This window comes from Ambystoma mexicanum, chromosome 6p (assembly GCF_040938575.1).
Source record: "Ambystoma mexicanum isolate Mex_15411 chromosome 6p, UKY_AmexF1_1, whole genome shotgun sequence".
In the NCBI taxonomy this organism is placed as follows: Eukaryota; Metazoa; Chordata; class Amphibia; order Caudata; family Ambystomatidae; genus Ambystoma; species Ambystoma mexicanum.
Window position 1 is genome coordinate 1,354,002,882 of NC_090935.1, and position 16,487 is coordinate 1,354,019,368.

The 16,487-nt window shown below is 46.8% G+C and overlaps 1 protein-coding gene across 4 annotated transcripts in view; it reads left to right on the forward strand.

Annotated features, from left to right (window-relative positions):
• The window catches only part of TTC39B (tetratricopeptide repeat domain 39B), a 906,668-nt gene that overhangs the window by 339,479 nt on the left and 550,702 nt on the right, over positions 1-16,487 (forward strand). For all 4 annotated transcript variants that reach the window (XM_069626054.1, XM_069626053.1, XM_069626052.1 and 1 more), the window contains exon 2: positions 16,052-16,086. Coding sequence is in view for 3 of the 4 variants with exons in the window: in XM_069626053.1 (XP_069482154.1) it covers positions 16,052-16,086 (35 nt within the window). In the remaining variant the exon portion in view is untranslated. The remainder of the gene's footprint in view (positions 1-16,051; positions 16,087-16,487) is intronic.

Consider the following 16,487-nt stretch of genomic DNA (forward strand, 5'->3'; position numbering starts at 1 on the left):
AAAGTACACAATTTCTCACACATTGTCCCGTTAATGATTAATGCGTTTCCAGGTGCAACTCAAAGGTTTTTACTAAAAATGGTGACTTGTGATGGTTTTCCGCGCGGAAGAAAGAGCCCACACAATATATTTTGAAGAGGGACAGAGAAGGTTTATATTATTACAATGCAACAAAATAGACAAACTGACACCATCTCCCCTCCTAACCTTCTCTAGCAGCAGCTTGGACCCACACACACGCCCCTGATACTTCTAGACGACTAGAAGCATATCTTAACTTAAGATAAGGGTGAAAAGATTGGCTTTGACTGGCCCTGGGACGGCGTGTTGCTCTGCTTCAGAGGCACCGTCATGCTAAGTCCCTTTTCCGTTTCTCCATTAGTGCGCCATCTTCTCAAATGCACCTGCTCTTTCTGCTCGCCTCTTCACATGTCAGCAACTTTCCAGCCTCATGTTCACATGCAGTAATCCTCAGTATCCAACCCTTGTGACACCTCCCAGTGCTACGACCTTGGAATGAAAGCCCAGCGTTAATCAGTGCCAGCCTTCCAGTGCGGTGCCGGCCCATTATTAATGTACCATCGGCTCTAATAACTGAGCTTTCATGTAGGTGCTCTGGCAACCCTAACGACAGTGGTCTCCTGAAGCTATATATTATTTTAAAACATTTCAGTTGGTGTCCATGCAGAAAGAGAAACTCATAGCTTCAAATAGGATGAGAGAAGCGCAATGAATACAATAGCAAAACCATAGTAAAGGAAATCTTAAAGGACAAGCCTCGGACTCAAGGGGAAAAAATCATTAAAAATAATTAGTCTGTGGGAGGCCATTTTCCATTCTATATTTTTTTTGTCTGTTTTGACGAATCTGGGAAATTTGACCCTTCTTCCTAGGGGGAGCCCACCCTCTTGGAGGCTGGGGAGGTGAGCCCGCCAAGCAAGACTCTCCTTAGGGGTCTGGGAAAGCGAGACCTCACTGGGCATGACGCCCATCTCGGGGAGAAGGACTCCCATTCCTATAAGGAACTCCCTATCAGGAATACTCTATCTGCATATATGGGAGTAGAAAAGACTGATGTTACTTCTGTTTGGTCTGTCAAAACATACCCGCATTGCTTCCCTATATTTGGCTCAAGGTAATGCTGCAATCCCCTTGAACTCAGCAGCTGATGAAAGAAAATTCCCCTTTTGAAGTACGGCGGCGAGAATAAAGAGACTAGGAACCTTGATTGGAGGAAGTGGAATCCTACGCAGAGAATGTCCTGGAGGGGTGGAGCCTCACTACATCGCGGATCCAGCTGTAACGTGGAGAAATGAAGAGTGGACAGAGAGACGCCAGAAGGCTGGCATAGAGAAAGGCGCTACTGGCGAGATGGAGACGGGAGGATGACTGTCTTACCTGGTGAGGTTACCAGGCTGCAGCCGTGTAGGGTCTGGGGTCTGCAAACAGATGCTGTGACCATTGTGTAACAGAGGAACGAGAATTGCAGAAACTGCCGAGATGGGTAGGACAAGGAAAGCAGACACGTATGCGATACAGACGTCGAAGAGGGGAATGAGCATCAACATCCACACTGAGACGCCACCACGCTGGAGCATACCCAAAGGCAGAGAAGGTACCAGGGTTACCCAAGGCGGAGTGAGGCGATCTGAACCAAATGAGGAGAGAGAAATACAACAAGTCTAGTAATGCCGCATACAGGTTGCTCAGAACCCGAGAGAGATACAGATGAGGAGGCATATGGGAGCCCCAGAAACCAGAGTGTTGGACAGTGGCAGAGAACTAACACCCCACCACAAACGTTAAACAATTCAGAGGATCAGAGGGGTCTGGAGAGACCTCAAGATATAGCGTACATTTTTCAACCTATGACAAGGAGGGAACCGGTCGGGTTAAATCAATCTATCCAAGAGGGTAACTTGAGACATTTGATTTGCATAAAGATTTTGACATTTTGATTTTAGAGTCCTGAAAACCTTTCTTTCGTAAACTGTCAAAAACAAACATTTAACCAAATAACCTTGGCCGTACAAAGACTGAGCAGAAAGATCTGGCTTATTTTTTTCTAAAATGGTAGGGCCAGGTAGTTAATAGATTTTGGACTGAGGACTGATTTTTTTTTTTTTGTTTCGACACTCTTAGTTTAGTTTGTAGGCAGGGAAATCCTTCTTAGCAATAGGGACAGATAGGCATTTGTATTCTAGTCTTAAATAAACACCCTTGAAATGTTAGCCTCAATTCCAACTCTTTCTGGTTCACCACACAGTCCTATACTAATGACCTTTCTCAACAGTATGTGCAAACTGCAGCATGTTGCCTTATCAGTTGTGGCTAATAGAATGAAAGCTATCCAAGGTGTATCTGGAATGCTTGCTAGACAATTCATTTTTCAAAGTGCCCATGCAAAAATATCTTAAAATATTTCAAGTAGCCCAGACGTCTTCAATGAACTGGGATGACAACTATTTGTGGAGAAGAAAATGGTTTAAAATATATAAATTGAAACATGTTCTGATTCTCTCCTTCTGTAGCAGGTGTTAGAAGTCCCAAGCAAAAGGTGCACAGACCTGGAGAGGGGCGTGAAAGGGTAGACTGAGAGCATGTATAGGAAGGTTGGCTGCTCAGGGACTTCAAATGCATACTGTTTCTTCATGAGATTCTGAACACCTCGCAGTATTCTCTTTAGAACAGGCCATGTTGAGTGCATTGGTTCCCTTGCATGAAAGGTTAATTACATAAATCAGTTGATCTAGAATAATCTTGATTTGATGATCGTATATTGCGTCACAACTGTGGGAAACTTAATTTTTGGTGGTTTCAGCCATGAGTAAATGTTGACAAGTGCAATAAGAGGTAATGTGTATTCAAGATAATTTGTGAATTTGCAGTAGGTTTTGGTCTGATAAGGAGACCACAGAACGGGACGATGTGGTAGCAGTAGGCACTCGAAGCCTTGCTGCTATAGCTCCATGAATACATCCAAACAAACTTCAAATATGACCGTATTTGTTAGTCTTTGGTTTTGGCTGATATGGTAGTGCGTTAGTGCCACCTTATGGGTCGAAACGGTACTAGAGGGGAGGGAAAGTACGTTTAGAAGCATGATTGTTGGTTAGCATGGCAGTTGGCAATGTTGTTGACATGCGTTGGATGCAACGCAGAATTTCTGGCTTCGCTCACCATGGATTCTTCTGGTAGTATGTCTCGGCGCCGACATGAATATGAAAACAAATCTCAGGAGTCTGAGTCACAGACCCCAGTCCCACTCACTAGGTCCCAGTCACTCTTGCTCGTAAGCCTCCCATTCACAATCGCTCCCAGTCACATTTCCCTTCATCTATAGTCTCTTCTTTTGTCCCTCCCGTGTATCCCTCTCTTACTCGATTGCTTTTTCTCTTTTTCCCACTCGCTGGTGCGTGTTTTCCCGGCTGGGGGAAACCACGCGTCTGCCTGCCATGGCTGTTGCGCCAGACAGGTCTGACTCTGCGGGGCGCAGCGGCCACGGTAGGAGACCGTTCACGGAAGCGCCAGCACGTTAACAGTGCCAGCCCTTCCGAGTCCTCACTCCCAAACCTTTGTAATCAAGCAGAACATGCCCTCTTACACCTGGTTTCAAATATGTTTGTCTGTATTCTGTCTTGGAGAGGTATGATCCTATATCTTGGTCCTGTATTATGCTCGTGGTTTGGTTCTATGTGATCTTTCAGACTATTGAAGGGCGCACCGCCCTGCCCCCCGAATCGACGTGAAAATGGATTCCCCCCTTCCCTCACACTTTAAATTCGGGAGGTGAGTGTTCCTCCCCATTCCCACAAAATTCATTCCTACCCAAACCTCTCTCTCCTCTCCTGCCCATGCCCCCTCACCCTCTCTCGCGCCCCCTCAACCTCTCGTGCCCCCTCACACCCTCTCACGCCCTGTCACCCTCTCTTGTGCTCCCTCACCCTCTCTTGTGCTCCCTCACCCTCTCTTGTGCTCCCTCACCCTCTCTTGTGCTCCCTCACCCTCTCTTGTGCTCCCTCACCCTCTCTTGTGCGCTCCCTCACCCTCTCTTTTGCGCTCCCTCACCCTCTCTTTTGCGCTCCCTCACCCTCTCTTTTGCGCTCCCTAGCCCCCTCTTTTGCGCTCCCTAGCCCCCTCTTTTGCGCTCCCTTGCCCTCTTTTGCGCTCCCTCACCCTTGTGCTCCCTCGCCTTATCTTTGCACTTCCTCGCCCTCCCTCTTGCGCTCCCTCGCCCTCTCTTGTGCCCTCTCGCGTGCTCCCTCGCCCTCTCCGCGTTCCCTCACCCGCTCTCTAACGCTCCCTCACACTCTCTTTCAATCACCCATCCTCTCCAATTCACACAACAAACAATGCTCCCTGACCCCCACATAAACACACTTACCTTCTCACCCCCCACTCCCATGCTACAAACATTCCGCCTCAATATACACATAGACACAAACACTTACCTGTTACACTCATGACTTCTGCCTTCTGTCCCGGAAGGATAGCTCAGCGGCAACGTGCTCGACTTGGAAGCAAGACAGAACGAAGCAACACAGGTTCGATCCCCCGGTCTGCGCTTACAAACCTCTGGGTATTAAGTGTGTTATAAATATCATATCATGGGCCGACCACACCTGCGTGCACGTGTGTGCTATGAGGGATGTGACAGTTCGATTTAGAGAGAACGCTCAGAGTGATCTTTCTAAATCTATTTTTTTTGTTTCAGACAGAATTAAATTAATTTTCACTGTATACCAGCTACACATTTTTGTTGGGCTTCCTTTACAGCCCTGCATCCTCGGGGGCACAGGTGTGTCGTGACATTATTGATGATGCCATGTCAGATAGTGCAGAGATCAAAAGCATTTTATGTGCTCTCGTAGTACACTGTGAAAGCTGCAGTCTTTATTCCTCAGCCGCCAGTGTAACATGCTAGAAGTATTTAAACAGCCAGTAGAGGCTAACTGTTCACATATGCCAAATGATGACCAGCTCTAGGCTTGCATGTTCCTTGAGCTGGGCCTGTTCTACACAGGGCAACAATCATGCCTATTAATATGTAGAATGCAATGGAAAACTGCAAAAGCCAAACCTATTGGTTTTGCCAGAGCTTAGTTTATTGTTGTCTTTTCTGTGTATAGACCTCGTCAGTCTACATGTATTTGGAAAGAATAATAACATTAATTTGCATATGTGGTGCTGCACTTGGGCTCTGCAGAGTGGTTTCAGGATGTAGATGTAGATGTTGGTTCCCTATCATGTGCATTTGTATGTTCAGTTTCCATGTCACCCAGACTGCAGTTTCTGATTGATAGACAAAGGCTCCTAAAATAATGTGTTCATGTTGGGTAAATCTGAAAGAGAATGTGTATATCCTAGATATTACATATTTCATTTGTAATTTGTGAATGGCCGTGTTTCCGGGTGTGGGAACAACAACTCCCAATACACATTGGGCCTCATTACGGCCTGTGCGGCATGGGTTAACGGGTCCGCCTAATGGGTGCGGACCCGTTAACTCTATTCCACACGATTACAAGCTCCCCTCGCGAGACCCGTTAAGGAACGCCTGGTCAAACCAGGCATTGTTACTGGGTCCCGCGAGGGGAAGAGGGAGCAAACAATAGGCCGCTCGTAATCAGCCCGTTGTTTGCACCCTCTCCCATTTCCATTGAGCCCTATGGGGGCTCAGATGGGAATGGAGAAGGTAGGGGCCTGGGTTCCCAGAGGGAGCAATTACCGGGCCCTCCGTACTCGGAATGGCCCGGTAATTCCCCATTCTGGGAACCCGGTAAAGGAGCCCCGTTTGGCAGCAGCCATGGAGCTAACAGCTCCATGGCTACCGCCAAACTCGTAATGAGGCCCATTGTGTTTAACGCCTTTATTTCTATCCCTGGAAGTGTTACAAGGACCATTATTGAGAGCAGGAGGACGTTGCAACAAAATAGGATGGCCAGCCTAACTGCACTAGGAGGAAGGAAACCTAAGGGCAAGGATGGAACAGTGACAGGGATGATTTCCAAAGTCTGTTGTTTAACCCTGGTCCTATCTAGCAGGGATGCCACTACTTAGTATTTCAGGAGGTTGTGAGTTGGATGTAGTCGAATAGAAACTAGGGAGTTGCCACGAGGACGAATTGGGCATAATTGTCTAATGCTGTGGACTGTGATGGAACAACATACGTTTACAGGCCTATTCTAAGCGTGCATAGTGTCCAAGTCCAATTCCCTATTCTACAAAACACCAGTTCTAGGCATGGCCCCCTCCCCCCCCCCCCCGCTTGCTGTTTTCAGATCACAGCCACACGTTTTTTTTTTTTAATAGTGTCCCAACATGCTTTCTTGGCTTCTTCTCTGCTGGTCTCTTGGCGCAGATCGTATGACTCTAGTCACCTTCCCAGTCCTCTGTGATGTAGAGGGAGCAAACGTCCACATACCAGCAAGAATGTTACTTCTCCTTGCCCTAGGCAGTGTCGGAACTTTTCACCAGCAGGAATATCTCCTCCCACCCACCTCTCCACCTGGCTGCTGGTCGGACTGAAGGTATTGTCACCCACCAGCCTACTGGGCTAAAACCACCACCCGCTTTGGGTTTTACTGTTCTTGTTCTTGGGCTCCTTGCAAGACTCTGGCCCCTAGAAGGCTCTTGATAGCCTGCTTCCCTTCCTGTGTACACGTGACAAGACCAAGCTGCAATGCTCTGTAAAGTGTGCCTCTCTACTTCTCTCATGCTCTTTCTCTGTCTTCACCTCTATGGATCTCCTTCCCAATGCCTTCACTGCCTACCTCGTTTTAGACGGTTTGACTAATATTCATTGCCATAATAATGTTTGGGGTTTGCTGGGTTGTTTTCCCATTAGGACGTAGAGGCATAAGATTGGCTAGGAGTCCCTCGGCACCTCCTCTACTTCGTGTCTGCTCATCTAAACACCATCGCTGGGTGTTGTGAATTCCACTTGCTGCTGAGTCATCGTGGGTCGAAGGCTTAAAGATTCCTTTGGCCGTTTTGGAGTCAGGCACAACTGTTATCACACCTTCATGGTTCCACAAGCCAACTACCTGCCCACCATGTGACTTGCTTCAGTCTTGCTACCAGTGTATACGGTTCACTGGTTGTCCTGGCTCCCAGCTCAACATAACGTCTTGTGCGTGTTTTAAGCTGTGGTGGAGTGGGTTCACAACTGGTCTACCCACTCTGCTTTATGACTAGTCCGGATGCAAGCTTGCAATGCAAGCCACTCGTTTCTCCAATGCCTTAAGTTGATTTACCTTTGAATGTTGTAGTACCTGACCCACCAATCTGAATGTGCAAAGTCTTTCGTCTGGTCTAGAGTGGATTTAGCAGTGTATTAGTGTACAACGTTGGTAGGCGGGAGTAGCTTTGGGTGATGTGCCATAGACCACCTGCCGATGTTTGACACAGTGGGTGGCTTCCTTGGTCACCATAGTCTTGTGATCCTTCCCAAAATACTTCTGTAGGGTGATTTCATTATCACACATGCCCCCTCAGAGGGATCCTCAAAGCGTTTTTCATCTTATTTGCAGGTCCTTGTTTAAGCTTGTTTCACTTTGGCAACACTCCTAATGGAGAACTTTAAGAATAAAGAGGAGTTAAAAAGTACACTAGGATGCTTTCTAACTTTAGAGGCCAGATGTCTCTATAAGCGATCATCCTGTGCAGGTGCTTTGGTGGGTGGATCTGTGAAGATGGCTCTTTAGCTAATCTAAGGAAGGCATGGTATCAAGAATAGACGGACACAAGTAATCGCAATTCAAGGGTTTTATTAAACTGTAAACACCTAATCTATACCCAAATCTAAGATGGGAGCAAGCTACGACAATTAAATCAAAATAAGGCAGTCCTAGTGGCATCTTGTCAAATAAAAGGGCCTATACTAAGAAAAACCTATTGCCAATCCTTACGCTAAATACAAACGAGTGTGGGATAGGGCTCACAAGAAAGAAAAGAAGTGTTCACAAATAATAAGTCAGGATATCGGTAATTGTGATCTCCCTTCCCCACGTTTTGAGCACAGGAAAAGGCGGGACTTTAGAGCACAGCACATGCTTGAGCTTTCCCAGCACGAGACGACCGTTCCGTTCTCAATTATCAGGACTGTTGATGGCCAAGTCTCTTTCTTTGCTTAAAGTCTCTTGCCTTCGAGGACCCGATATATTCACAATAACAACAAAAGTTCCTTTGCAATGGTATGTTGGGTGATGTCTTTTCACCCCTGGAACCCTCGCTTCCAGGTTCAGACCCTAAACAATTCTTGGCGATATCAGGAACTTCGGAGGTTGGCTTTCCTGCTTCTGATGGCCTGATAGATTCAAAATGAACAGACAAAAAGTTCCTTCTGGGTTGCACTTGAGGTGATGTTTCTTTACACCTGAGTCTCCCTCGTCCGCGCCTCAGACCCCTCTCTAATATCTGCCTCCCTCTGTCGGGTTCACCCTGGCTTGTATTCAAAAACTATTTCTAAGTTGCATTCATGTGCTGTTAGGGTGATGGTTTCTCACCCCTGGCTCCCCCTCTTCCGGGCGCAAATCCTTCTCAACTGTTTGCCTCCCTCTGTCGGGGTCACTACGGCTTTCTACACAATCTCCTTTTACAAATCTTAATGTCTCATACAGTTCACTGTGGGCAACACTCTGCCGTGTTAACTCTCGTAAACACACTGTTTTTTTCTTACCATGTGGGATTCACTTCCCTTAGCTTCACGATCATCTGCCGATCCAAGACGTTCGACTGTACACCGGATTTTACTAGACCCCTGTATGACCACTTTGACAGTCTTCTCGCCTGTGCCAAGGCCTTCTGGTAACAGTAGTTTCAATAATCGGGTAATACCTCAGAGTTTCTTGAGTGAGCACCAACATGGTGCCAGGCTCATCTGCAGCTGGCTTTCCCCTTTCACATTAACAGTTCTTTGTTTTCCGCAATCAGCCGTTTGCTACTTTTGTTCAACAGAGTTAAGTTTCTTTATCGGTTCGACGGCTGTGATAAACCGCTTGGCTTTCTTTGTATTGGGAGTCCAGGCCAGTACCACGGTAGCAGGTGTTTCCCCCTGTCCTGCATATCAGCTTAGACATGCTCCGTGTACCGTTGCCATCTGCTGCAACACACCTGAGCTATTGTTTGTGGTCTTATACTTCCTTATGCAGAGGTTTTGCGGGCTTGGTTTGGAAATGTCAAGGTCGCTTCTCCCCTCGTCAGCCTTTCGGGGTCTTGCTGCCTTTCTCCTCCTCTTGAACTGCTGTGTCTGGATAGCCGTCTTGTCGTGCGGTCTGCCTTGCTCGTATTGTGCTCTTGTGCTCCACCTTTTATCCCTCCGGGAAGGGCCGTCGGGTGTGTGAGATTCTGGTCAGTTGCCTGACTTTGCCTCTTGTTTTAGGACATATCCAGTAAACGGGTCTGGCGTTTATCTGTCGTCTTTCGTGGTGTGCGAAAGTGTTTGTGTCAGAAAAGGGGAAGGGGGTAGAGTGTTTGAATATCCTACAGGGTCGGATGGGGAAAAAGTGCTATAAGAAGGGGGATGCCGTGTCTCACCCGTCAGTATCCCACTTCCAGAGAACCCCCCCATCCAAGTGATCCTCCCTTAATGGTCCACCCCCAGAACTGGATCCAATAGTGATGGCCGTGTCCTGGCCACCTGGATGACAGATGCCTGGGGGCTAGTACGTGAGACACCTTCAGGTTTCTCACACTACTTGGAAAAGGTTTTGTTAGTGTGATCTGACACAGTGAAGGCAGATGGTGATATGAGAGAGTGGTTTTCTGTTGAATGGGTGGGAAACTTGGCTTAGCTGAAAGGAATGCAGCTATTAAAATATACACCCAAAATGTGAATGGTTGGCACAATGGGTGGCTAAATTAAATATGAATGACCGCAAGTATACAGTCGAATATTCCTTTGGGCTAGACTGAAGACCGATTAATGTTTGCAATGTACAGTCCAACATTCCATTAGCTTTGTTAATTTTAGACATAGGACAGTGTTTCCGCTTGGGACAGCTGATTCCTACTGTCTGCATTCCCCTCAGTGGGATTCAGTGGCATTTCATACCCTTCCATTTGTGGGTTCAGTATGCCGCAGCCCTTTTGATTCATAGGGCCTCATTCCGAGTACGGCGCTAACCAATGGCGCTATTAACGCCTTGGTTGACGCCGTACCCGGACCGGCAGCGCCTTGGTGGATGGCGGAATCACCGCCCCATTCCAAGGTTGGCGGGGCGGTGATTCCCCATTCACCAAGGCTCTTCCCCATTCCCAAATGAGCCCCCATAGGGCTCAATGGGAACGGGGAAGATGCAAATAACGGTGACCATTCATTACGGTCACCGTTATTGGCTTGCAGGCCCCTTTGCGCCCTCGACTTTAACACCTGCTCAAAGCAGGCGTTAAGGGCAAGGGCGCAGAGGGAACTCGGAGTATGGCGGTAAGGGAATACCGCCACCGGTCTCGTTACCGGTGGCCGCTATCCCTTACCGCCATACTCGGAATGAGGCCCATAGTGATATTGCACTGTTGCCATTTCCTAGGCCGTGTCTGCATGTTTCAATTCAGTACATCGTCTGCCACTGGTTTCAGAAGTCTCCTCTTTTTATAAAGTTTTTGGGGCAATATATGGCAGTTAACATAATTCCCTGCTCTCTACTTACATAGAATTACATAGAAATATTGCCCGGAGAGAGAATCTAGTTTTCAGTGCAATAGAGAGACAAACAGCCATTGAGGCAGCAGTACCTGATAAATGTACTGGTCCAGATAATTGCCCAGCCGATATTTACAAGTAGGATATCTTCTTGGACCACTAGCTTCCTGGCTTTATTTAATGTGATATGGAGCATTTGTGATCCCTTCCTCTTGGAAGTTAACGAAAATAATTTTGATTTTATTTAAAAAAGGGGAGTATAGGGAACACAACCAATTTCTTACAGGACACCGCTAGCAAACTCTTTGGCAGAATTCTGCATAAGAGGCTTTTGGATTGGACTTGTGCATCTTGTACTTTATCAGACAAGCAGTTTGGTTGCGATTAAGTTGAGATACTAGAACAGTCTTTACATTTGCTGACTAATACATTTAGTGCTATATCCGGGTCACTTATTTGTTTGGCCTTTATGGATCTTTCCATCGTCACTTCAGATTAACAGGATTTTACTTTGGTCATTGTTACAGGTATTGCTCCCTGGCACAGGCCGGCTCCCCCTCACCAACTCCTTTAACGGCTCACCACCCCCTTGCACTAATCCACTCTCTTTATGCAGCCACTAAAGATTGGACCTCTTATTTACTCAAAGCTTTGGTACCAGCTCATTTTCCTAATACTAAATACAGCCTACCTTAAGTTTTTGAGCTTGTCAAGACTATCATTAGTTTCCATGCCAGTTGGTGTCTGGTGTCACCAAACTTCCACGGACTACCTTTGGGCATATCTCACCATTGGAAAGAAAGACATGACCCAAAACCTGTACGATAACAATAAGCCAAAGGTCAAATAACCACTGCGAGGGTAAACAATGTTTATTACATGCAGAAAGGTCTCGGATGGTTCCGTAGAACCAAACTGACAAAGAGCTCATCCTGCCCCAAGATATTACAGGTTATATAGCGGAAAACTGCATATTAGCATACATATGTTACAATGCCATCCCACCACCCTCATTGGCTACCAGCTATATAACATAATACCCCCCTATATTCCCTGGACCGATTTGCCCACACCTCATATAAACTCATTCCTTATCCACGTGGCCCACTGCACTGTCCCTACTGAATCCAGGTACATGATTGACCGAGAGGTACTCTAATACACTAATAAATCGTGACTGTTGCGTGAGGTGCACTCCTCTGATCCAGACATGTTCAAAGTAAGAATGACAAGGCCAACTCTGCTTTGATAAGACAATCTCATAATACCTGATGCCACGGCACACACAAGCTGCACGCCCAACCTTGTACTAAATTTACTGGCATCACCTCTGCTCTTCCTATCCCAAAATCGCGGAATGTTCCAGCCACGGCTCCCCCCTTATAGCCTTCAATCACCAGGCGCCCAGTAATGACATGACCAGGGCACCACCCTAGAGTCTGAATTTCAGGGATTTATTTTCTTTGGTTATGTGTCTACTTGTAGTTCAAATGGGATGACTGCTTCTTGTGTGAGGGCAGTTGTGCTCTAAATCTTCGACTAGCCTTTTGGCACCACAGAATCTGGTGCCCTGTTCTCATGATTTTGTCCTTACCGACCCTCCCCATAGCTAATATTCCGTTCTCACTGATTTCATGCTCTACAGCTGGATACAATTAGCATTTATTTGTGCAACGCGGGTGCTTCTGATCTTGGCTTCTCTCTTAGGGGATGGAAAAGGGATTTGTCCTGGCACTGCTAAACCGAGCTACAGCAACACATCAGGTCCTTCATTCTGTTTGTTGTGTACTATGTCTTAAAATCCAATATGGCAACACTCCGGCCATGTCGACACGCTGACCTTGTTCTTGTACTTACCACAGTACATTTCTGACTCCATCTTCCACCTACTTCCGCTCTCTCCTCGCTGAAAAACATAACTTTGTGTACTACTTCTAAACATGGGGCCTATAACACTGCCCGATCTGTAACTACAACATTAATATATTTGTTACTCATTCAGTGTTGCTATATGATGTATCTATATGTTGCAGCCAGCCAGCAAACTAATATGTACGCTTATTTTTTTCAACTCTGCTAATGGTTTGTATCTTAACACGTGCTGGTTTTCAACATTGCCTCACTGTTCTGGTTTTTCTTTCTTTGTCGTTTATGACGCTAAGGACATTGGTATCAAAGAAACCGATTCCTGTTTCCCCTCCCCCTCTCCGTTTGTTCAAAGGGGATCACGTGGCAGAAGTCCTGACTCACAGTTCTCGCAAGAGAGAGCGTGTTCACACCAGGCGAGCTATCTCCAGAGTTTGGGTTTTCGCAGGATACCTCACCGCTAGTCTCTGCCACATGTGTAGAGCCAGCTCAACATTTAATAAATCCAGCATCTGGGGACATTGCTAAAAAGCTGTCTTTAGCACAGCAAGCAGTTACTTCGTTATTCTCCGGTTGTCGGTGCTGATTCGACTAAGTGCTCGTCACAGGCAACTCCCTATCGGGCGGACAGGGCTTTCATATTTTACCACGGCTTTCCCTCAGCCCTGGCAGGTAGTGGGGTAATGTCCACTTCCAGCCTTTCGGCACCTTTGCCCCAGGTGGAGGGGTCTGTTAATGTTAACCTCGCTTCTATACCAGAGCCTGTTGAGGGCCCTGAAATTGACTTTATCCCAGAGTCCTGAAGTCTCTGTAAAGATACGCTCATTAAAGAACTGAAAAGTTGCCATTCCTCACAGGACTTCGATGCGTGGTTTGTGTCCCTGGATATCTCGGCTGAGAGTTATCATGCTCTTATTGTTGAGGAAAATCTGAAATAATAATACCCCACCAACCGGGATCACTAGTGCCACTAATTGGATTGAACATATCTGGAGCCACATCACCAGCTGCCCCCTCAAGAGAATGTGGAGACCACCGCCTAAACAGTCTGTTACTCAGGGAGCCTAAGTGGGGAGGAGGAAGAGGTCCTCTTTCTTTTCAGTCTGCAGGAGTTTAAACACCAGCCTAAGAGCAGCATGTTCATCAACAACAAAAGCCCTGTAGTCCCGATAGACACAGATACCTCTGAGAATATCACAAAGGCTTGGGTAGTGAAGAAGGGAAGAACTCCAGGGAACGTGTCTGACAATTGCAGCTCTCTAGGAGAGACCACCCATGGTGAGACATCCTGCAGAGAACTGGTCACCCTGCTCGGACCAGGAAGAAGCATGATATGATATGATATGACATTTGTAACGCGCCTATACACAAGTGTTTCAAGGCGCGACGAGGCAGGGAGGGGGGAACAAGGGGAAGACAGACAACGATCCTATTAGGCCAGGTGTCATTCAGACCGCGCAAGTGCAGGGGTAGGGGGGAAGGGAAAAGTGCAAGGGGAAGGGGAGGGGGGAAGTGCAGTACAAGTAAGTAGAATAAGTAAATAAATAGGGCCAGCTGGTGGCAAGTGCAAGGTAAGTGCAGACAATTGCTGGGAAAGGGGGGGCTGTAGGGATACAGAGACAGTCCCTTAGTGCAGGGGTTGCCAGGGAGGCAGTGCAAGAGGAGAGTGGCTGGGACCAGGACTGAGGCCGGTGAGAGTGGCCCAGTTGCAGATTCGGTGCAGATTCAGTTGAGACTTTAGCAGGGGAGAGGGAGAGAGAAAGCAGAAGCAAAGAGGAAAGTTTTGAGGTGCTTCCGGAACCGGAGATGGTCATCATCAGAGGTATAGGAAAAGGGGTGTGTCCAAATGAGTAGGGGAGCCTAACCCCGAACCTGGCCCTCCCCAGGCCATCAAAGCAGGAGAGTATGGTGACAGCCTTAAGTAGACATGCTGCCTTAATGGATAGACCCTGTTGGGTTAAAAGCCATTAGTGCCTGGATGACGGGCTGAGTGAACATTCTGGGGTTAGTTCTACCCAGAGTCTGGGTCAAGACTCCAAGGGATTAACTGAGCGACGTGTTTGACCCAGGAATAGAGGTTTAATTGTAGGACTATTGTCCTAGGTAGTTTGCGAGATGGGTGCCAGGTCTTGAATGCACCCACTTTGGTAATGTTGGTTAACATGCTTAATGCATACGGTTGTTGTTTGATTTGTTGTTATGGAAAATGAGGAGCTTGTTGATGTCCCCTTTACGGTTGTGAGTCATGATACTGTGATACCTCCGGGTTTGGGCGCTATCAACAAATACAATAAATAAATAAATAAAATGCCTGCTCCTAATAAAAGGAGCTCACGCCGGCATATGCGGGCAGTACAGCAGCGGACACAATTAACTGAACCTCAGTTATTTGGGTAATGCCATGTGCTCATGGCACCCTGTCCAACTGTTCAGTGTGACCACGGAACAACACCAGTGGGCTTGTGTGATTACGGTGCTGCTGCTACCAAGGCTGGGTGATCCCGGCAACAACCTAAGCCTGTGTGATCACGCCAAGGTCTCCCCGCTGGCGTGAGACCACGCAGCAACCCAGCAAGTCCGGGGGCCCCGGAAACTGTTCGAGCCATGTGACCACTGCAGCACAATCCTCTGCGGTGTGCCCACCACACTGATCTGGCTGGCCTGTGAGACCACAGGCCCAGCCACAACAGTTACATAGTTTGCACTGCACTGCTCTAACCACCCACGGCATGACTTTAAGACCGAAATAATGTAAAACCCTTGCGGCGTCCGCGTTCGGACATGTTTTTCCTTTTCAATGTGGAAACCTTGTACAAAGTGAGAAAGCACGATATAGCCGCTTCAACACGCCGGAACAAGAACCTGTCCCTAAAGTGCAAAGCTGAAGTTCCCTACAGCACAAAGTTGAAAAAGATTATTTTTAACAGGGAGTGCATGTATTTTACGAGTACAAAATCTGATTTTACATTTAATTTCCTCCCACCCCGAGAGGAAAAAATGCGATACAGAAGCTTGGCTTCATAAAGACACCACATAGAAATGTGTGTTTTTCCCTCCTTTTTATACTCAAAATTGAAACTAGTGTAACGAAAGTGTACTTTCTGCAGTCTACTGTGTGAAGGTCCAGTGGCTTCTGCGTCTGCGCACGAGCCCCATCCCGCACAAATGTGCATGGCTTAAATGCCTTTGCCGCACAGCTTTTTGAAAAAGCCTACATTTCACGGTTTTACTATTTATTGAGGAGCTTTTACATCACTAATGCTTACTAGGGAGCTGGAGACTAAACTGCAGTAGGGGATATCGAAAGGTCTGTGAAGACAGGCCATTTATTTTTCTGTTGACTATGAGTAGTGCTGTTGAACAATTTGTTTTGCTATATGACCTATTTGAAATAAGACTAAGCGAGGCATGACATTTTTTTTTTATATTGTCTGCCAGAAAATGTGATAGTTGTTAATGAGTCACTCATGATTTGTAGATCGCATTTTCATTACCTCTCTACCCGCCCCTAAAACACTCATGTATTTTTGTTTTCTCTTGTAGGAAAACTTCGAAGATGCGTTTGAAAACATTCCAGTGTAAGTATAGCAAAAGAGTTCATGTATAATCTTACTTTTCTACATACAGCTTCAGAGGTGCAGCCAGGATTTGCTGACAGGGCGGCCATACACAGTCTCCCCATTGGCTAGGGCAGGGGTCAATGGGCACAAATAAAGAAATAGGCCCTGATGATATATACATATCTTTAGCATGCTCACGAGGATCTGGGTCAGTCTTTGTACTATTCGAGTCTATTGTAACCATTGAACTAAATCGTTAACCTAACCAATTCAATCTTGATGTGAGCCCAGGAAACAGTTACTGCTGTACTTCCAAGCCTCCCAGCAAAGTGATAATGGCACCAGCTTGTAATCATTGCTCGACAAGGGTATGAAGCTTGTGTGTGATGTAACAAAATATTTGAAGGGCTCCAAAAAAG